Raw genomic sequence first — 22,937 nt, forward strand, 5'->3', positions numbered from 1 at the left:
TCCATTCTTTGTTTAGTTGGAGAGTCATATGAGTGTAGAGGGAAGGAGAGGGGAGAGAGCACTCGCGTCCGAGAGAGCGCTTACATCCGGTCGTTTTTATGGAGCGAGAGCGACCGCTCACATCCGGTCGTTTTTATGGAGCGATAGCGTTCCAACTATTTATAGTAAATTTTCATATAAAGATACAAGAGCCACTCCGCTATTATTTTTATTGAAAACCGAACAACCAAAAAATGGAATGGAACCACTCCTCAACCAAACACACCCTAAAACAAAATTACTAAAAAAGATTTATTTTCCTAGGTCAAACAATTATCCATCTATACTATACTATCACAAAAGTTCTGAAAAAGAAAAGAAAAAACAAATGAGTGGAGGAATAGGTTGAAAGAATATACTAATGATTATTATACAATGACCTGCCTACAAAGAATACCGACTTGCAAACTAGGAGCTGCCATGGGATTTGAACGAAGAAATGGAGTGCGCTGAAACTGAGGCCGTTGGGCTGTTTACTTCCCTGTCACCATTAGCAACTCTACCCCTTCCACTGATCATGCTGACAACTTCTTGGGAGACATCCATGAACCAATCGTCGCCCGGAAGGACACTGCAAAAGAAGCACGAGTGTTGGTCTGTTGATAGTAGAAGCAAAAATCTGTGAGAAACTCCCTCATGGCCTCATGGGCAAGCAAAAACCAGTTGTAGCTCTATTAGACCGTGAGCAGCAGACCGTATATATAGCCATGCAAAATATTGTTTTACATTTTTTTATTATTTACAGATTGGTCATGTAAAATATTGTTTTACATTTTTTATTATTTACATATTGGAGTTTGAAATACGAGCTAAGATAGGTAAGGCTAGGTAAGGCTACTGGAAACAGCCTTAGAAACTCAAAGGCACAGCCTCATGTATCAAAAAACGTAAGGGAATCCTTGCAAAAATTTTCAGGAAGTATGATCGAACTAAGGGTAGGTAGATGCCCTGTTAGTGTTCAAGTATAGCAGCTCAATGTTTCTAAGACGCCTAGGCGATGAGACAAAAGTAGTCAGATACAAAGAGATTGGAGGTGAAACAGAGGAAAATGGTACGGAACCAACCAGGAAGACCATTGAGCTACCTCCCCTCTCATCCCCGTCAAATCAGATGTCGGCGGGCAGCGCGCAGCACCGCCTGGATCATCTGCAGCTGCAGCAGCAGCGGCTGATCCAGGAGGGGGACACGACAGAGATCGATCCAAGGGAGCAGCAGCAAGAGAGAGGGAAGGAGCGGAGCCACAAATCCGGCGGTGCTCAAGTGAGAGCAGTGTGAGGGAAGGAGATGCGGCGGTGCTGCACCTATGTGAGAGAGAAGCAGAAAGGTGGGCCCAGGTGGCTTGCGTGGACACGGGAGCGTGTATCCTGGCTGTCTCCAACAGCTCTCCTACCCTATATCGTATCACGTTCCCTATTTCAAACTTCAATATGTAAATAATATCATCTAATTCTCCTATTTTACACGATCTGTTGTGAACAACGTTGTGGACAGCATGAGAAGGATATGAACAGAAGGGACCTCGTGAGCGAGCTCAGCCAACCACTAATCTTTTCATTTGCCCTCTTCTAGTTTTTCTATTTCCTTCTTTCCTCCCTGATGGTGTTTTCCTAGTTCTTAGGATGGTAAGGCATCCCATCACCACGTCTTATGAAAGCCCCTAGGCCCTAGGCGTTATGGGGGGAATGTTGCCATGCCTCACCTTACCACCTTTTAAAAACATGCAGCAGCTAACATTGAATTCCTTTTCATTTTCTGAAATCTATTTGAATAATTCATCAAAGTCTTCTCTAATAGCCATTTTTTCTCAAAAGTCAAAACCAACCCAGTAGGGTAATTTATTTAGGTTACTACTGACTGCCAGTTGCAATTACTGTAGGCTAGAGGGCAGCAGGCTACAGGGACATATAACTTTATTCTTCATCCTCTTGTTTTTTCTAGAGGGGGGAACACGGTGTAATCCAAATGACACAAGGCAAAATACAACAAAGTTACATAAGGAAATTCGCAAAAAAAAATGAAGTATGCAAATAAAAGAATCAGCATTTATTTCTGAGCCAAAAGAAGAGCAAAAGTGAGTAGTGTACCTATCAGGGTTCATTCCAGTAGCAGAAAATGCAGCCATTGCTCTATCAATGACATCCAAAATGACTTGATGTACATGTCTAGAGAGAAAACGACCTTGCCCAAATATGATGACAAATTGCATGTCCAGGTAGAACTGCAAAGAATGAAATTTTTGAAAAATAACACTTGGGAAGCAAAGAAAGTAAAAAAAGGGGGAAATGACCTTACCTGTTGCAGACCTAGGGGGCCTAAAGGCTTTGCTCCTTGTTCAATCTCTTCCCAAAAGGCCTGGTCTTCTGAGAGCCACAGTATGACTGTCTCAGTGAGGCGCATCATCAGTAAAGTAGCAAATCTTTCTCTACCAACAAACATTTCTGCGGCAATGCTTGCCATCCTGTTTAACTTTACATACAGTTCCTGTAATAAACAGCAGATGACATTCATCCAAATACAAGTATTATCTATGATACACTTGCCATATGCAAAAAAAGAAAAAAAGAAGACAAAAGAATCTTCGCCATGAAACCTGCTACCTTAACAAATTACATCCAATATGAAGGATATAAGCAACAGAGAAGGCCTATTTATCAAAGTGGTAAGATCATATGACTCTCTTTTTTACCTTTGTGTGTGTGTGTGACTATGTCACTCAAATTTTGATAGTGCAGCCTTGGGCTGTTAAAATTGTGCTAATATGATTTTTATAATATATTCCAGGGATCAACTAGAAGAATTATCAAAATTAAAGTGGGTAATATAGGTTTTTCTTTCAGAATTCTACATGAAACCCAATCCATTCTAGTGAATTGAACACATGGTTCCCAAAAGCATTAACTTGTGTCCATATGCTCAATTAATTTAGTCCCAAACGTCCGCTTTTAGGTATATGATCATGTTAAAATGACTGGTTATAATGCATAAAGGATTTGATCCAAGCAATAGAATGAAAATATGTACAGTGGCCTCAAAAAGTTGGTATCTTATAGACTGAGATGTTAGTTTGGAAAGGGAATTAGAAGTATACAATAGCATATGTTAATAATCTGAAAATTATCTAAAATCTCAGGTATTTGCATGAGGAAGACCCAAACGAGCCGTTCCAGTAAGTACCTGGAAAATTGGAGACGGAACCCATTCTGGTTCTTCAACAGTATTGTCCATACTGATATACATTTCTGCACTGAGATGAGTATCACCTTCATCTGTAAATATAAGTTCAAGAGCATGCTGCCTGCAAAAATTATCTCTCAACCTGTCCACCATTCGTTGTAGTTTTCTTTTCCACTCACGTTGCTCAGGCACACGGTTTTGTTTATCTGTTCCTCTTTTATGCAAATCATCCATAGACTGGTTTATTGACGATAACTTCATAGCTGCTCTAGGTAGCAACTCCTCAGCTAGTAAAGATGCATTAGCTAATAAAGCTAACTGCTGCTCTTCAGTCTCTGCCATTCTAACAATCTTATTACCTAAACCATCTAAGTTAGCTTCATCATCCATAGAACCAGGTAAAGCACTTATAAGCAAGTTTACATATGAATTGAAAATTTGTGTGATCCCATCCATTGATGAACCACCCAATTGCAAGCTAAGTAGTGGTGCAATGTCCTCAAAGAAATCCTGAAATTCAACAAGACAGGCTTAATATAGAACCAAGATACAAGCTAATCATCACTTCTAAAGAAGCTGAGCGCAATGAAAGTAGTGTATAGCCAAATATTTCATGAATGCAGAAGGACAAGCATAAATCTGTTTCTAGTTTAAGCAAAACTTTCATGGTTCAACTAGTGATTCAGGACAGCTCTGCGTGCATCATCAATCAATCTAGTGATGGCACACCTACTGTATCAGTTCAACACAATACTACTCTGAAATACATAAAAAGGACATAAGACAAAGGCCATCTAAGGATTTTCTGATAAAAATATAAAATAATGCAACATTTGCTGAAACTGGCATCTTTGATGGGAATGTAAGTTCAACAGACAATGCAAGTAAGAACAGAAAACAAAGATGGAGTTGAGAAGGACGCCTGACATAGTGGCAAAAGAAATATTAGGTCGTAGACACGTCGCTATGCCATGCCATTAATATACTACAGCTTTGTTGATAAAAGATTTAAAAAATGATTATTATCATCTGTTTGAACACAACAAAAAGGTACATTCATTCTCGTAATTTAACCGTAAGAGGTGACAACTACCTGAACCATTGAATTGAAACGGTGTGCGCTACTAGAGAGCTTTGGCTGAAGTGCCAAATTAGCAGCAGACGATCTAGTTAATGGACGAATACCAGTTAGGGGATATGTGAGTATCCAGTTATCAGCTGCTGCTAGTGCAGCAGTACTCTCCTCAATTCTCCTCAAGTTAGCATCTAATGCTTGCACTAAACTGGGCTTGAATTGTTTGAGGAGAACAGAGGAAACAGACAGACCACGAGCTTCCAGCAAAAAACAATGGCCAAGTGATATCTGAACACATTCTGCAGCTGCCCTCAAGCCTCCAGCAGCTGCACAAGAGGACAACACATGCCTCTTCACCAGGAGCGCAAAGGACATAACCTGCTTGGTAGCCCACGTTACCAGTTCAGATGCATAACATGACTCATTACCAAAAACATCCACAGAGTCACTTAGTGCCTGAGCTATGACTGAAAAAACCTGTTGGGCAAGTGCCGCAGTGTATGCCCCACCATATGAAGTACTAGATGGATGTATAGTTTGCATATTGCATTGAAGCCTTTGATTATGTGCACTCAGTAAGAGGCTGTGAGCTCGGGGGCCATCACCAAGTCTTTTGAGGGCAGAAGCTGCAGCTCGAAGCTCAATACCACGAGTAGAAGACTGACAAGCAGCTTCAGCAAGCTGATCTGCCAGCCTCTGCCGATTATCAGAGATAGATCTTTTCAAAGCCGAAACTTCAGCTGCAGTTAGAGTCTGTTTTCGTTTTGCATCAACAGCAACCCGTTCTGCTTCATCCAGTGCATCCAGTGCTTCATCCACTCTTCGCTCAGCTAGCAAAACGTCAAGCATGTCAGGAAAATCTGCAGACCATTTCTGAATTTCTGAAGGCTCCTGATCTTCAACCTTGGATATGTCGTCTTCTGCAGAACCTTCAGGGCCTGAAGTTAATGAATCTATCTGAACTCCTTCAGATAGACCGTGAATTAAAGCTGCCTGTGTATTAAGCAGATTTCTAATTGACAACAGTTCCCCTTCAAGGTCTGATATCTCCTTAGATGTTCTGATTACAAGAAAATCCATAAAAAGTAATTATTTGAGCAAGCGAACAGTTCAGGACGAATTTAAAAAGATAACACTGATACAACCCTCAATCAATAAAAACAGGTACGCTAATACTAGATAAGGAAATGAACTTTGGAATTGTCAAAGCATTTGGGAGAAACAAAACCAGATGTACATATAATAAGAGCAAAGATATTATCAACACAATAATAAAAGTAGGTAAATATCTCCGCATACACATTGGTTTAATGGATTAAATGGTTCAGCTCATAAAGAAAAAGGTTTGCTATAGCAATGAACTACTAAAAAAATTAATAGCTGTTTTTTGTAGGCAGCATTCAGCATGATGATCGTTAACAGCTCTTATGAGAAAGGAAAACAAAAGTTTGATAAAAGTACGGTTATTAGGGCGGTAAGGCGGGACGTGGTGAGCCACCATCTTGAGTTAACAAGGCGACACCTAGGCGAGGCGAGGCAAGGCGACGCCATATGAATATGAAGAACTTCAATGCTGCGCGTGAAGAAGGTAGGAAAAGGAAAATAAAAAAGAAAAAGAAAGGGGAAGGAACTAACAAAGCCCAGCCCAAGAGACCACCAAGCAGCCCATACATCTGTTGCTGCCGCCGGCACCTCTCCTCTGGTCCTCCCTGCCGCTTCCCCTCCCCTTCTCCCATGCCGGTACTGCCCCTTGCAGATCCTTCTCCACTCTATGCAGATCAAGAGCTTCTGGCCTGCTACTGCCCCTCTCACATCCCTGATGCTGCAGTTGGCCGGTGAGGAAAGCTGACATGGCCACAGGAACCAATGGAGCTGGGGCGGAGATAAGAGCTTGGCCTTCTCTAGTTCTTCATCTTTCTTCTCCCTTACCTCCTCTCTTGTTTTGCTGGATTTTGGTCGTGGCGACAAGGACGCCCAGGATTTTTTAACGCCTGGACGCCTAGGCAACGACTTGAAAACCATGGATGAAAGTGATAAATGATAATAAAAAGATACTGCACAACACATATGATGGTTTATGAAGGGTACAAGCATCACCATGATTAAAGGGAGTGTCGATATCTCAAACTAAGGTGACAACAGCACTAGGGATGGTGTAATGCTCCAGAGTCCAAATGGCTCAGATCTACTCCGCAGTCTGCATGCTTAGTCAACCATACACCTCCCCCAAGCAACTTATGTTTTCATCTTCACTTCACATAAAAGGGTAGTGGTAAGGACTACCCACCTTCAACAACCAAGGTGGGACTAAACCCCTACAATCTCAATTTTTTTATCGAACGCGCAGGAAAACTGCACATCTTTATATAAATATAGAGAAGAAAAAAACTTACAAAGCATGTAACCTGCTAGGCAATAAGCCTAAACAGAGGGAAAGCTACATAGTAGCGATAGGATTGGACACGACTACATTCAGGGCCCAAGACTCTCTAGATTTTTAGCTCCAGCCATAACCCACACACTAATTCATCTAAAAAGTTTCTTTGCAGTCTTCCTATGGAAGGAGATTCCCCATCAAAGACCACCCTGTTACGATGAAGCCATAAACACCACGCCCCCAGAATGAGGACATTGATTAGCCCCTTTTTACTGTCTTTGTGCACTCTGCACTCGATTACCCACTTGTCTCCACCGCGAAAGAGGATTCATCAACAGCAGGAGTTAGGTGGCCAAGGCCAAATGAGGATAAAATACTGTGCCAAAACTGACTGGAAAAGATGCATGTGTTCAGGAGGTGCTGGATTGTTTCCTGTTCTTGATCACATAAGGGGCAAACTTCCGGGTGTGGCAACCCTCTCTTTTCTAATCTATCAGCAGTCCAACACTTATTCGTCATAGCCAACCAAAGAAAGAATTTGCATTTTGGAGTAGCCAATGTCTTCCAAAGCCTTTTCCATGGCTCAAAGATAGTGGATCCCACGAATAATATCTTGCAACATGATTTGGAAGAGAACTGCCCCGAGGCTTCATGCCTCCACATATGTTGATCGGGTTCTTGGCCTCTTGGGATAACTCTACCTCCCCCAAAGTATCCCATAACAGCAGATATTGTTGTATCCCAGCCAGATTGAGGGTCTGTTTGGTTGGGTTGTGGCTGCGAAAAAAGTTGTTGTGGGCTGTGAGCTGTGAAAAAAAACTGTTGTGGACTGTGAGCTGTTAAAAAACTAAAAATTGTTTGGTGAAAACCACTAAAAATCGCTAAAAGTTCTTCCATATATATTTTCACAGTTCCATCCGAAAGCCGCTAAAAGTAGGTCCACATGTGCTTTCAGGGTTTAGGGTTTAGGGTTTTAGGGTCCACATGTGCTTTCAGCTTTGCACTGCGAGAAAGGTTCTGTGTGGAAGCAACTCGGTTTTTAAGAAACTAGCTTTTATCTTTTAGCTAGGAGTGGTTAGCTTCTTGGTTTTTAAGAAACTGGGAATCCAATTTCTATAAACTGAGTCATAAATCAGTATGTTTGAAACCACCTCAATTTCCATAAACCAGTTTCTTAAAAACTGGGTGCTTCCAAACGGACCCAAAGTCGGCTTTTAGAAAAAAAGTTGCTTCCTAGATCCAGCCCTTTGGTTTGGCTTTTAGGAGGGCCAAAGCCAAACCAAACACACCCTAATACACAATATGGGTCACTATGGGCCAAATTCAAACTAGACCCGATGTCCCAGATGATGGTTGGATGTGGGTGTGGGTACACTCAGGTTTTGTACTGAATGGTTGTGAGTGTGGGTGCAAAATCTCAGCGATGGGTATGGCAGGTCAGCTACCCGAAATGAAGGAGGTTGGGTTTGGGTCAGCCACTTGACCCATGGGTAACTGAATACAAGGACAGACTGTTAGACTATGTGTGTGTGAGTGTGTGTGGGCCGGCACCACTGTTGGGCTGCCGGCCCATTAGGGTTAGGGTTTCCTGTGTCTATATATTGTAGTCCACCTCTATGCAATACAATCACTTTACACTTCTACATGGTATCAGATTAGGGTTTTGTTCCTCCCTCATCCCACAGCCGGCAGCGACTCCCTCACCCCACAGCCGCCCGCCAGCTACCCAGGTCCAGCCGCCGCCCCGGGAGGCTCATCCCTCCCTCCCGGGGCGGCTCCCCAGGCGCGCACCCGACAACCTTGAAGCTTGCTTCCCTTCCCTGCGCCGCCGCCCAGCCGCCGGAGCCCTCCTCCCCTCCCTGCGCCGTCGGCGCTCCCCATCACCTCCCAAGTGTTACTAACCTTAGGATTGACAAATGATGATTAGTCCCTAAGGACTATATAATATATATATAGGCAGTAGACCTGGGCCTAATGGGCCTTAACACCCCTCCTCAAACTCAATGTGGAAATGGAGGATCTGAAGCATTGAGTTTGATCAAGTGGAACTGATGTTGTGCTCTTGTTTGTGCTTTGGTGAAGAAATCTGCTAATTGAGATTCTGAGGGTACATATTGAAGATCAATAGTCTTCTGTTGACAATGAGACCGAGTAAATGATGCATCAACACCAATGTGTTTAGTAAGTTCATGCTTCACTGGATCATGAGAAATCTGTATAGCACTCAAGTTATCACATAACAGAGGTGTAGGAGTGTCACAAGAGACACCAAGATCAGCCAATAGCCAGCGGAGCCAAATAATTTCAGCAGTGGTAGTAGCAAGGGCACGAAGTTCGGCTTCCGCACTGGAACGAGATATGGCCGCTTGCTTCTTGGATTTCCAAGCAATAGGAGAGGATCCAAGAAGAATACAGTAACCAGTAGTAGAACAACGATCAACAGGATCACTTGCCCAAGTGGCATCAGAATACGCATGTAGCCGAAGGGGGCTATCAGAAGCATAGAGTAAACATCTGGATTGTGTCCCACGTAAATATCGAAGCACCCGAAGCAAATGACCATAATGAACTGAAGTTGGTGTAGATACAAATTGACTCAACATATGAACAGCATGAGCAATATCAGGTCTGGTGATGGTGAGATAAACAAGACTACCCACAATATGACGATATCGAGTGGGGTCTGCTAGAGGTGTCCCATCCTTCGGACGAAGTTTTAAATGAATATCCATTGGTGTTGCAGCTGTGCGAGTATCAGTAATTCCAGAGCGATCAAGAAGGTCTTGTATATACTTGGACTGCGACAGGTAAAAACCTTTTGGAGTCTGCTGAACTTCAATGCCCAAGAAATAGCTAAGTGGACCCAAATCAGACATCTGAAATTCCTTACTAAGATGCTGCTTGACATGAGAAATATGTTCTGAGTTATCGCCTGTAATCAGCATATCATCCACATATAATAGAAGTAAAGTGCGGCCTTTTGGAGAGACATGAACGAACAATGCAGGATCATGTTCACTAGAAGAAAAACCAGCAGCTGTGATGGCAGAGATGAATCTCTCAAACCAAGCACGAGGAGCTTGTTTCAGCCCATACAATGCACGACGGAGACGACAAACGTGCCCTGATGGAGTATCAACCCCCGGAGGAGGATGCATATAAACTTCTTCATGTAGATCACCATTGAGAAAAGCATTCTTAACATCCATCTGGGAGATAGTCCAAGAAGATGAGGCTGCAACTGCAATCAAGGTTCGAACAGTAGTCATATGTGCAACAGGTGCAAAAGTCTCATCATAATCAAGTCCTTGAGTCTGTTGGAAACCACGAGCCACAAGACGAGCTTTATACCTCTCAATGGAACCATCGGATTTTGTTTTAACTTTGAAGACCCATTTACATGTGATAGGAACAACATGTGAGGGTAAAGGAACAATATCCCATGTACCAGTGCGTTCAAGAGCAGCCAATTCATCAATTATTGCTAGCTGCCACTCAAGAATCCCAGAAGCTTCCTGATAAGTAGTGGGTTCAACAATTGCCACAGCAGTCCGAGGGAAACCATAACGATCTAGAGGTTCAATAGTACCACGATCACGAAGACGATATCCCTGATTAAAAACATCATTAGACTCAGAGTTGTTAGTACAAGACTCAGGTACAGGATCAGTATCAGGACCAGCCGTAGGGATAGAGCGGGAACGACGAATGTAGGTTTGGATGATAGGTGGTTTGGAAGAGAAAGAGGTGGATGACGTGGAGGTGGAAGGTGGTGTTATGGGAATGAGAATATCAGATGTGGATGTAGAAGATGATGGTTCAGATGGAGGAATGGAAGGAAGACACATGAAAGAAGTAGATTCTGTGGGATAATAGGTGGAGTGAGTAGACTGGTTGTGAAAGAAGGGGCGATTTTCATTGAAACTCACATCTCTAGAAATCCGAATACGACGAGTAGATGGATCATAACAACGATAGCCTTTGTGTTCAGGACTGTATCCAAGGAATACACACTCTACAGATTGAGCAGTCAATTTAGTCCGCTCACGTGGTGGTAACAAGACATAGCATATACATCCAAACACTCGAAGATGATCATATCGTGGAGAAGTCCCAAAAAGAACTTCACCCGGTGATTTACCAGAAAGTTTTGATGAAGGTTGTCTATTAATGAGATACACGGCAGTGGAAACAGCTTCACTCCAAAAGTGTGAAGGCACAAAAGAAGATATCAAAAGAGTACGAGCACTCTCAATAATATGACGATGTTTGCGTTCAGCAACACCATTTTGGGCATGAGCACCAGGACAAGAAAGTTGAGCTAGAGTACCCTCTATGGTCAATATCTGGCGAAAATGATCAGATAGGAATTCACCACCAGAATCTGAACGAAAAACTTTAATAGTAGCAGAAAACTGGGTGTGAACCATGCGAGTGAAGGACTTGTAAATAGAAGGCAATTCCGAGCGACGTTTCATGAAGTAAAGCCAAGTATAACGAGAATGATCATCAATAAAAATGACATAATATTTATGACCACCTTTAGAAACAAACGGAGCTGGACCCCAAACATCAGAGTGAATTAGATCAAAAGGTTTAGCAGAATGGGAATTACTAGTAAAATATGGAAGTTGTATTTGTTTTCCAAGATGACAACCTTTACAATGAAAACTAGACTCAACATGAGTAGAGCCTAAACATCCTGACTTTATTAGAGTAGACAGACGGGATCCACATAAGTGACCTAGACGATGATGCCACTGGGCGAATGACGTCGTGGGGCCCGAAGCAGCGAGCACATGAGGTGTAGTTGTAGGGGATGAAGGAAGGCGCAAGGTGTCCAAGATGTAAAGGCGAGGCGAAGATTTACGGCGACGGCCAGTCCCAATCACATCCCCTGTTTTGCGATCCTGTACAAAACAAGATGAGTCATCAAATCCAACAAAACAATTGTGATCGGTAATTTGACCAACTGATAGTAGATCCATGGATAATTGAGGTACAAAAAATATATTTGGGACAGTATAAGTTGAATCAGAAAGAGAACCCTTGTGGGTGACATGACATAAAGTACCATCAGCAGTCTGAACAGAAGTACCCTCGGTGACAGGTGTAGTAGACGTCAGCCGTGACTTATCAGATGTCACATGAAAGGAAGCTCCAGAATCAAGAACCCAAGATGATGACAAAGCACCAGCAGATGAAGTAGCAGCAACCGCAACTGAGCCTCTAGAAGATGGTCCTGTACCACGACCACGAGTAGCACGACGGACACGAAAATCAGCCAGCTTCTCTGGAAACTTAGCAAAACAGTTCTCAGACCGATGAGTGGTCTTTTGGCAGTGTTCACAAGGCGGAAAGGAAGTGTTCCTAGACCTCTGAGTAGCAGCCAACACACTATGAGAACTCACACCAGTAATAGAGGACATAGACTTCAGACGAGTCTCTTCAGCAAGCAATTCGGACAAAGCCTGAGCCATGGTGAGAGTATCTGAACTGTGAAGGAGCCTTGCACGAAGGGAATCAAATTCAGGTCGAACTCCCATAACAAATCTGTAGGTAAAGAACTTGTCAATGAACTTGTGGGCTGGACAAGGCACAGCGGTACAAGCGGGCACCATGGAGGTCAATGCACTCATAATCCGATCAAAAGCTGAATAATATTCATCAATGGACATATCATGTTGCTCAATCACATGAGTCTGTTGCATAAGGGTATGTAGAAGAGCACCACTATCCTGAACAAATCGATCCTTCAGATGTGACCAGATAGCCTTAGCAGTGGTAAATTTGGACAGACTCATAATCATAGTTGGTTTAGTGCTGTTGACCATTGCAGCCATTACCTTGCCATCATTTATCTGCCAAGTCTTGATTGCAGCAGCATTGCTTCTATCAGCAGCTAAAACTGGAGAATCTTCAGTCAAATGAAATAGTAATCCGTGACCTCTTAATGCAGTCTGGACACAAAAAGCCCATTCTGGATAATTCTGCCCATCAAGCACAATATTGACAACAATAGCGTTGGTCGACATAGTCAATAGCAACAAAATGCTGAAGATTAGCAGATCTGAAAAAAAAACTGGCTTGATGGTACCGAGAGTCCGAGACTGTGCGAAGTCACAGGACAGCAGCAGATCTGACGGGGGCTGCTGCAGCAGATCTGGCCGGGGCTGCAGCAGCAGATCTGACCGGCGCTGCAGACAGTGCACAGGCCTGTGTGCGGCAGATGGCACGCAGGAGTCCGGACGGATCCGTGCAGGAGCCTGCGGGGACAGCGCGCAGGAGACTGCAGCGACAGCAACGGCGCAGCAGACGGGCAGAGATCCGCGCAGAAAGAAGGATCCGCGCAGAAAGAAGGATCCGCGCAGGGGCAGAGATCCGCGCAGAGTGGCGGGGCAGATCCACAACGGTGCAGGCGACCAGCGCAGATGGATGACGCAGAGCAGCGGGGCGGAGATCCGTGCAGGAGATGGCGCCGCAGAAGCCAACGGCGCAGCGCGGGGCGGAGTTCGCGCAGGAGCGGCGGCACCGGGTGGCCGCGACAGCAGGCCGCAGCAGCCGACGGCGCAGCGCAGGGCGAAGATCCGCGCGGGCCGCAACGCGGGACGGAGATCCGCGCAGAGACGGCGGCGCCGCGACTGCAGCGGAGGATGGGTGGCCGCGACGGCGGCTGAGGATGGAAGGCCGCGACGGCGGACGGCAGCTGAGGATAGGGAGGCCGCGACGGCGGCCGGCGGCTGAGGATGGGAAGGCCGCGACGGCGGCCGGCGGCTGAGGATGGGAAGGCCGCGACGGCGGCTAAAAAATTAGGAAAAACCCTAATCGTAACCTGCTTGATACCATGTTACTAACCTTAGGATTGACAAATGATGATTAGTCCCTAAGGACTATATAATATATATATAGGCAGTAGACCTGGGCCTAATGGGCCTTAACACCAAGGACAGCCGCCAGGGAGCAGGCTGCCAGCCGCCACGGGCGCCGCCAGTTTCTTCTCCGGCTTCACACGCAGGGACCACGCCCCCATTGGAGGAGCGCGGCGAGATCCGACCGCCAGGCACGCGCCCCAGCCGCCGGGGCCGAGCGCCGGTCAAGCGCGGTGGTGGCCGACCCTGGCCGCGCCATGACCGCCGCCTCTGCGTGCCGGCTGTGCTTGCGCGCCGCCAGGGCCTGCAGGTTGCTGCGGCCGCCGACACCTGGCTTCAGAGCGCCGCGCCAGCCACTGGTCCGCGGTCGCCTTGGAGCGCGCGCCCGGTGCAGGCGCCCGCGCCGGTGGCCCTCTGCCACGGCCGATGAGCCTCCTCCCCTCCCTCTCTCTCTCCAGCCGGCCGCCGAGCCTCCTCTCCTCCCTCCTCCCCTCTCGCCGCCGCTACTGCAGCCGCTGCGGCCAGCGCGCGTGGCTGGGCTCCAATCGCCCTGCCTGCCCAGCCGCCGGCTCCAAGTTCCCAGCCGCCGACCACCACCTTCAGCAGCCGGCAGCTCCCTGGTTCCGGCGCCCTCTCCCTTTCCCACCACGCCGCCGCGCCCATGGGCGCCAGCGCGCCCTCCCCCGCCGCCGCCGGGGCCTTCCCCTTCCTCCTTCCCTGCAGCCCGGCGTCGTGGACGCCCCTCCCCTCATGCCGGCCAGGCCCTCCCCTTCCCTGGCTGCACGCATGCCGCCTCACTGGCTGCCGCGGGCGCGGACACCATGACCGGCGCAGACGCGTGCGCTGCTGTCGGCCTCCCTGGCGGGGCTCGTTGAGGCCCGGATGATCGAAGAAGCAGAAAGGTCGGCCTGCCGGTGCCCTTTTGCTGTGTCGCCCTGCCGATCGTTGACGCTCGAACGTCGACCCCTCCCGAAGATCAGGCTTTTGCTGCGCGTCTTCCGACCGCGACCACCTCAACTTCGGCTACCTCGGCATCTAGGGGCTTTCGTCTTCTTGGAGCACACAACGGTCTCTACTCTAGCTGCAACATTCGCACCATCACGACGCTGCGACTGCGGGGGGGATTTCAACCCGTCGGCTTCTACCTTCGGCCTCTACTGCAGTCTTATCGTGTGTGGTGCCCCCGTTGCGACTGCGGGGGGATGTTAGACTATGTGTGTGTGAGTGTGTGTGGGCCGGCACCACTGTTGGGCTGCCGGCCCATTAGGGTTAGGGTTTCCTGTGTCTATATATTGTAGTCCACCTCTATGCAATACAATCACTTTACACTTCTACACAGACTATACACAACAAGCCACGAGTGCCGCATATACAGCTAGCCCAATTCAAACACTACAACCATCAGGCACGCCCTCGTCTGCCACCTTATTCACTCAGCCCCTTCCGTAACGTACCCAGCCGCAACCCCAAAATCACCATGAACAGTGCATGTCACTGTTTGCCAGCAATGTCGTTACTCATCTCCCTGCGGCGAAATGGTTGAGGTCCACTCCCAACCTCCCCAGTCCACTGCAGGTGACGCCAGGATGGCACCCCTACTGACCTCACCACCCACTATGGACAGTGCCCCCTCCTGACCTCCCTATTCTGGCCATGCCATAGCTACCATGGCCACAGGGACAGGCCCCTTCGCAACCATGGATGTGGCATTGATGGTGACCACATGAAATGCTGAGGACAGCAAGAGCAGTCATGGCAACCAGTCAGATCCATGATTAACCAATTCTTGTTGCTTGATGGATGCACTGTAATCGTTGCTTGGCTGAATGGATTTCTTGAATTTATTGCATTTGGAGTTTCTCTTGCTGTGGTGAGAGCCATTGGGTGACAACTGAGTCTCAGGTGCTTATTAGTCGTGGGTGTGGGTGCTGCAGGTGTGTGCTTGGTTTTATGTCCCAAAATTTGTGGCAGAGAGCTGTTTAATGCACCCAAGCCACCCATATTAACCCAACTTGTTGTCATCCCTAAATAGCATAGCACATTTAAAGAAAATTAGCAAAATAGGTGAATGGTGTACCTGATGAATGCAGCATAATTTGCGTAAACACTTCTACGCATTTCTTCAGCTGAAGCCTTCTTTAGGTCTTGGAGATAAGAACACAAATGTCTTATTTCCTGAAATGAATTTGGCTTTCCTTGTCAGTTATGTATGGTGCACACTCTAACAATGTACTGATTGCTCAGGTGGAATTCAACAATGTTAGCACTCAGCAGCATAGGAAACAACAATATGCAGATGTCTTAAGAAACATAATTGTGAAATGCCAAGTAGAAAGGCCAATGCTAATGTAATCGTGTCTCAGTAAATAGCATTAGCTAGTGCATCATAAAGAATCCATAAAAAATCCATGGAAATGCATTACTATATACCTGCATCCCAGACATTGAAAAATGATACATTTAAAAGATATGAAAAGTGAGCAATAAACTCAGTCCAAATTATTCTCATGAACCAAATCCATTGTCCAAACATGAAAGTCACACGGAGAGATTTTATTTTGTTAGTAAGAACAAACTAGGCATATTATGCAGTGGTTATATTAAACCAGAAAAAATAGGAATTTTGCTGAAATGTCAAAACAAAACAAAAAAGTTCAGCAGCCTTTCATACGATTCAGGCAAGAAATGTAAAATACTCAGACTCATACAAAGGGATGGCTGTTAAATATTCTAAACTCACATGGATCTTGTTAGGCTAGAGGCAAGTTATCTCAGTTGCCACAAAAAGCAAACATTGAAGTAACACCCTTAGTATTCTTGGACTATTTCCAAAAACAATGTCATGAATTACCCATGTCCACCAGAAAATTGAAGATGGCCGCATTTCATTTCTAAATGGAAGCATAAACATAACCACATTTCATTTCTAAATAAAACCGGACACAACCATATCATGATGCAATGGCAACATATCGAACTGTCAACTCAAGTATTTCAAAAATCCTGGCTTGTAGTCAAATGTGCACATAAAATTATAATACAGTACTCCCCTTGCTTGGGACATACTCAGTTTTCGGACATACTCAGTTTTCTAATTTGAACACAACACAACAAAACAAAAACAATAATAATATATGCCACCATTATAAAAATTCTTCGTCTAGACGAGTGAAGCATCCAAATCCCGATATCATCCCCACAAGTTATGTGAGATCATTTTTCACTGCAAAGTACCCATTTGGCTAAGAACACACACATTGAGATGTCGATCAAGCACCCTCCTGCAAATTGTAAAGTGCATTCCCTGAATGACCAATCGTCCCGAGAACATAATCACCCCTGTTGCACAATTAGCCTGAATTCCAACACTAACCACTGTTCCAAAGGTCACATTCGCCTAGTCCAATAGACGCCCCACCATGCAAAAACGAAATGGGACCTCTCCACCCCCGCGGCCCAACACACCCTGACAACAGGTGCAGCAGGATAGAGCCGAACGAGCTGGACCTCGCAACGCGGCCAGATCAGAGATGGCAGGCAGGCAGGCAGGTTCACCTTCTCGTTCATGGTCTGGCACTTGGACTGCACGTAGGCGTCGGGATCGAAGTTGTCGGTTTTGAAGATCTTGAGCTTGTCGGCGAGCTGCACCCCGCCGTCGCCACCGCCGCCCCCGCTCCCCACCGCGGCGGCGCTGCCCACCGGGAACACCCCCGAGTGGCCCGCGGGCCGCGACCGCGACGACTTGGCCGACGCCATCCGAGATCCAGAATAGACGACCGGGCTTCCTCCTCCTCGGCAATGGCGAATGGGTTGCGGCCGAGACGGAGTTGGCGAGGGGAGATTGCTGCGGTTGCGGGTGGTGGGAGTTGTTGCTCCCCAATCAATCAAACGAACCAACGAAGGGGAGGGAGACGAATGATTTGGGGCGGGTCGGCTTTGCTTGGGTTTGGATTGGTTCTTAAAGAATACGACTAATTTTTGTATTATTTTTGTGCGGAAATAGATGATGATGATTTTGTGCGTGGGATTTGCGCATGTTTGTTTCAACTTATAGATTATATAATATAGATTATAATCTAAATTATATAATTTAGATTATAATCTAGATATATTATAATCTATATGTAGTTGTTTGATAGTTTAGATTATACAAATGTAGATTATTCATAAAGACAACAATACCCTTATTTATTTATTTAATGTGAGAAAAGAAGGATGGCATATATTGTAATTTCTATTTATATAACCATGGGTAGTGGGTCTTTTACCAAAATAATCTCAAATAAGCTACTCTTGAGAAGATTATAAGATTATCATAATCTGGAGTTTAGATTATATAATCTGAACTCATAATCTAGGTGTTTGTTTACCTACTAGATTATTTGTGCTGGATTATATAATCTAGAGAGATTATAATCTGAAACAAACAGGGCCTAAGGGGTGTGTTATCAAAGGGGCAATAGTTATGTATATGTCGGCGTTTCGAGACCGGGGGGTCCCTGGACCGACGAGTAAACTGTCGCCGCGTGCCCCAGCCCAGATGGGTCGGTGCGAGATGGAGCGCGAAGGGGAAAAGGCAGCCGGAGAGAGAGAGGTGGAAATCCCGCGGCCTTCGTATTTGTCCCGCGCCCAGGTCGGGTGCGCTTGCAGTAGGGGGTTACAAGCGTCCACGCGGGAGGGAGCGAGCGGCCTCACGCGAGCGCCTGTCCCGTTCTCTTCCCCGCGCGGCCAACCCTCTGTAAGAGGGTCCTGGTCCTTCCTTTTATAGGCGTAAGGAGAGGATCCAGGTGTACAATGGGGGGTGTAGCAGAGTGCTAACGTGTCTAGCGGAGGAGAGCTAGCGCCCTAAGTACATGCCATCGTGGCAGCCGGAGAGGTTTTGGCACCCGGTTCGTGTGGTGTCGTGGCCGTCGGAGGAGCGCTGGAGCCTGGCGGAAGGACAGCTGTCGGAGCTGTCGAGTCCTTGCTGACGTCCTCTTGCTTTCGTAAGGGGGCTGAGAGCCGCCGTCGTCATAGAGCGTGCGGGGCGCCATCATTGCTTGTCTGGCGGAGCGAGCCAGATGGGACGCCGGTCTTGTTTCCCGTAGCCTGAGTCAGCTTGGGATAGGGTAATGATGGCGCCTCCTGTTGACGTGGTCGGTCCGTGCCCTAGGTTGGGCGATGTGGAGGCTCCTCCGAGGTCGAGGTCGAGTCTGTCTTCCGAGGCCGAGGTCGAGTCCGAGCCCCTGGGTCGGGCGAGGCGGAGACCGTCGGCTGAAGCCAGGGCTGAGTCCGAGCCCTGGGGTCGGGCGAAATGGAGTTCGTCGTCTTCCGAGGCTGAGCCCGAGTCCGAGCCCTGGGTCGGGCGGAGCAGAGTTCGCCGTCTTCCGGGGCTGAGCCCGAGTCCGAGCCCTGGGTCGGGCGGAGCGGAGTTCGCCGTCTTCCGGGGCTGAGCCCGAGTCCGAGCCCTGGGTCGGGCGGAGCGGAGTTCGCCGCCTTCCGGGGCTGAGCCCGAGTCCGAGCCCTGGGTCGGGCGGAGCGGAGTTCGCCGTCTTCCGGGGCTGAGCCCGAGTCCGAGCCCTGGGTCGGGCGAAGCGGAGTTTCCTATGGTGCCTGAGGTCGGGCCTGGCTGCCTGTCAGCCTCACTCTATCGAGTGGCACAGCAGTCGGAGCGGCGCAGGCGGCGCTGTCCTTCTGTCAGGCCGGTCAGTGGAGCGGCGAAGTGACTGCGGTCACTTCGGCTCTGTCGACTGAAGGGCGCGCGTCAGGATAAAGGTGTCAGGCCACCTTTGCATTAAATGCCCCTGCGATTTGGTTGGTTGGTGTGGCGATTTGGCCAGGGTTGCTTCTTGGCGAAGACTAGGCCTCGCCGCCTCGGGCGAGCCGGAAGTATGTTCGTCGCTGGAGGGGGGCCTCGGGCGAGACGTAGATCCTCCGGGGTCGGCTGCCCTTGCTCGAGGCTGGGCTCGGGCGAGGCGTGATCGGGTCCCTCGAATGGACAGATCCCTGACTTAGTCGCACCCATCAGGCCTTTGCAGCTTTGTGCTGATGGGGGTTACCAGCTGAGAATTAGGAGTCTTGAGGGTACCCCTAATTATTGTCCCCGACAGTAGCCCCCGAGCCTCGAAGGGAGTTTTAACACTCGCTTGGAGGCTTTTGTCGCACTTTTTTGCAAGGGGACCAGCCTTTCTCGGTTGCGTTTTGTTCCGGTGGGTGCGCGCGAGCGCACCCGCCGGGTGTAGCCCCCGAGGCCTCGGAGGAGTGGTTTGACTCCTCCGAGGTCTTAATGCCTCGCGCAATGCTTCGGCTGGTCTGGTCGTTCCCTCATGCGAGCTGGCCGTAGCCCGGGTGCACGGTCGGGTCCCAAGTTCTCGGGCTGGTATGTTGACGCTATCAACGGTTTGGCCGAAGCCGGGTTTGCGAGAGCAGCCCCCGAGCCTCTGCACAGGGCGAGAGGACGGTCAAGGACAGACTCGACTTTTTTACATACGCCCCTGTGTCGCCTTTCTGCAAGGAGGAGGGGGGAAGCGCCATGTTGCCCTCGAAGGGCGCCGAACATGGTGTCTCCGGTGAGCTGCTGGCGGGTAATCCGAGTGGACGCCCGTGCACCATTTGTTAGGGGTCCGCTAGAGGCCCGGAGGCGCGCTCAAAAGTACCTGCGGGTGATCTGCCGGACCCGGTCCCCTTTCGACGGGGTCCGAGGGCTCGATGCCTCCCTCTGATGGGATTCCGTTACAAGATCATTCCCGCTGGTCTCGGAAATGTCCTAGGGTACCTCGAGAGCGTAGCCCGAGCCTTGGTTATGTATCGAACGTACCCAGGGTCATCCCTCGCTCTGTGTCTAAGGCGGCTGTGAACCCATCGAGGGCCAGCCTACGAACCCCTGATCAGTAGTGGACGCGGAGCCCGAGTAGCCTGAGGCGACCGTTGAACCCTTTCGATGGGCCGGCCTTCGAACCTCTGACCAGTAGTGGGTGCGAAGCCCGAGTAGCCTGAGGCGGCCGTTGAACCCTTCCGAGGGGCCGGCCTTCGAACCTCTGACCAGTAGGGAGGCTCGGAGCCTGTTTCCTTCACGGAGAAGGATCCTTTTCGGGGTATCCCCCTTTCCCGGTCCCTATTGTAAGAGAGAGAAAGAGGAAAAGGAAAAGGATACGAAATCGATTGTCGTGGCGTACCTCTTTGGACGCGGTCATTATGGCGAAGGCGAAGCGTCGCTTGCTTCTCCTGCCAGAGGCGCCGCCTGTCCCGCCGCGGAGTTAATGCGACGTGGCGAGTAGTTCGCGGGGCGGCCATTGCGCGTGCGCGAGCCGTTCGAGGAACGAAACGCGGGCACGCCGTCTTCACGCCGTGAGAGAGGGTTCTCTCGCTGCCCCTGGACGGGACGTGAGCTTGGCTGACGACGTGACCGCTGCTCCTGCCCGCCTGCCACCGCCATTACTGCCGGCCCATTTTTGGCTGTATTGACCGTCGCGCCTGGCTGGCACTGCTGGGTCGTACGTATGGTTGCCTCGAGTCGCGGTACTGGTTCCGCAGTCGAGGAGGCGTGGCAGTGGGTGCGAGTGGCGGTGCAGTTGCTTGCACGTAGCGACCGGCGCGCTGGTTGCATGACGCGTGGGCGTGGGCCCCCATGCTGGGTGCGTTGGAAGTCGGAGGGGCGCGTCCACTTGGCGCGGTTGCATGCCGCCTGCATGGCTGCCCGCCCTTTCGCCCGCTGGTCTGGGCGAAAGTGGAGGAATGCTCGTAACCGCTGGGTGGTTGCATGCACCGCGCGCGGCGGTTTGGCTTCTTCTGCTTTGGGCCAACTTGCATGATGCGTGGGACCCAGCCCCCGCGCTGTAGGGGTAGGACCTTGGAGCGTATTGGAGAAGACTCAGCCCACGACGGCTGGGGACGCAAGTAGGGAGAGTCGCCTTTAAAAGGAGGGTGACCCCCTTGAAAGGCGACCATGTCTTCGCGCTCCCTTATGCATCGTGTCTTTCCACCTTCTGAGCCCCCGGATGGGGGACACCCGCAATGCTTCCGCCTTGTCGTTGGAGGAACGCAACTTCGTGGAAGTTGGTACCTTTCAGCCATCGTTCGGCTTCAAGGATTTTCATCATGCAGCCCGGCTGCACCCCTCCGCCGGCGGTCACCCAAGACGGTGACCTCCAGTTCGATGGCGGGGGAAAGCAAGCCGGGCTGCGGCCTCTGCCCCTCCCTCAGCCTCAAGGATTTTCATCATCAGTGCTGGGGAGGGGAGTGTGCCGAGTCGGGGTCGGGCCCTGCGCGGGCGGCGGCCCGCTCCTTCCCTCAGTGATCGGGGGGAAGGGCGTTCGCCATTCGTGGCGCTGGCAGCTACCGCGTGCCTGGCTCTCTGACCCGAGTGGCTTCAGAGCCGCTCCCGGCGCCGCCTTCCGCCATGGCAGCTGGAAGAGGTTCTTCCGCCGACGAGATAGCCGGGGCCGCCCACGGACCGACCTCCAACTCTATGGCCTTCTGCCCGTCCTTGCCTCACGAGTGAGGGCACGGGCGAGGGCCTCATGGCAGCAGCATCCGCCCTGAGGTCATCGCTGCTGTTGTTCGGCCCCCCGGAGCAGAAGTCGTCGTCGTCGCCGCTGCTGGAGCGGGCGACGGCGAGCCGTTCGTCGGTCTTCTGTTGCTCCGCAGGCCCCCCAATCGTGTGGGGTTGTTCGTACCTGCGGAGGTGGAACCGGAGTTCCGTTTGTAATGGCACCTTGAATGCCGGTCTTTTGTTCATTGTGGCTGTCGGGGCCTAAACATGTATGTATTTTTGGCGCGGAGCCGTGTTTTTTCCTCATTTTCGAGCACTAAGACTCGCCTGTTGGTTGTCTGAACCGCTTCACCAAGCGTGAGTCGCCCCGTACAAAGGTGACGAGTGAGGGATCCGTATCCTGGAGGCATAGGAGTCCCTCGGCTCGGTCAGCCTTGCTGTCCGAGGCTTCTCTTGCTTAGTTAAAGGAACCCCTGGGTCGCTCTTCGATGAGCCGAAGCCAGGGGTAGCGGTGTCAGCACGGACAGAGGCAGAGTTGGCTCTAAAAGAAGACTTGGTCGGCCAGAGCCTGGCCGGGTCGTCCACTAGCGGGACCGACGCCGGAATTGAGTTGTCGAGGCCTCGGGCCGGGCTGATGTTTTCGGGGGACAGCTGGCCGAGGCCTCGGGGTGACTGGCCGAGCCGCCTGCTTGAGCCGGATTCTCGGAGAAGACCCTGGCGGCGATGGCACGGTCGTGATGATGACGTCGTCCTTCAGAGTGGAGATCCTCGGACCGCATCGCCGTCCGAGGCTAGGTCGGATCTCGCCGAAGGTGTAATTGACGCCGAGGGTACTGCTGCTCCCTTCAACTGTCAAGATCCGAGCCTGTAGGATCGGATTATCTTGTAGTGTGTGTTTTCTGCGGCCGCCGAGGCCCAAACACACCCTCGCCT

The 22,937-nt window shown here is 49.5% G+C and overlaps 1 protein-coding gene across 1 annotated transcript; it reads right to left on the reverse strand.

Moving 5' to 3' along the window:
* Positions 1 to 184: 184 nt before the first annotated feature.
* On the reverse strand, positions 185 to 17,441 carry LOC100279764 (uncharacterized). The gene is made up of 7 exons (NM_001357197.1): positions 17,090 to 17,441; positions 15,612 to 15,709; positions 4,307 to 5,348; positions 3,214 to 3,723; positions 2,332 to 2,520; positions 2,124 to 2,257; positions 185 to 610 (listed from the first exon to the last, which is right to left on the reverse strand). Exons 1-7 carry the CDS (start codon positions 17,288 to 17,290, stop codon positions 448 to 450), a joined length of 2,337 nt encoding a protein of 778 aa, NP_001344126.1. The 5' UTR covers positions 17,291 to 17,441; the 3' UTR covers positions 185 to 447.
* Between the last annotated feature and the right edge of the window lie 5,496 nt (positions 17,442 to 22,937).

The sequence above is a fragment of the Zea mays genome, chromosome 2 (genome assembly GCF_902167145.1).
Source record: "Zea mays cultivar B73 chromosome 2, Zm-B73-REFERENCE-NAM-5.0, whole genome shotgun sequence".
Lineage (NCBI taxonomy): Eukaryota > Viridiplantae > Streptophyta > Magnoliopsida > Poales > Poaceae > Zea > Zea mays.

Bases quoted from the DNA above. Each gene is read 5' to 3' on its own strand.
- LOC100279764 (NM_001357197.1), bottom strand. From the start codon at position 17,290: ATGGCGTCGGCCAAGTCGTCGCGGTCGCGGCCCGCGGGCCACTCGGGG. The intron at 15,710-17,089 runs GTGAACCTGCCT...AATTCATTTCAG, and splicing joins GCCAGACCATGAACGAGAAG to GAAATAAGACATTTGTGTTC. The intron at 2,258-2,331 runs GTAAGGTCATTT...CATTCTTTGCAG, and splicing joins GCCCCCTAGGTCTGCAACAG to TTCTACCTGGACATGCAATT.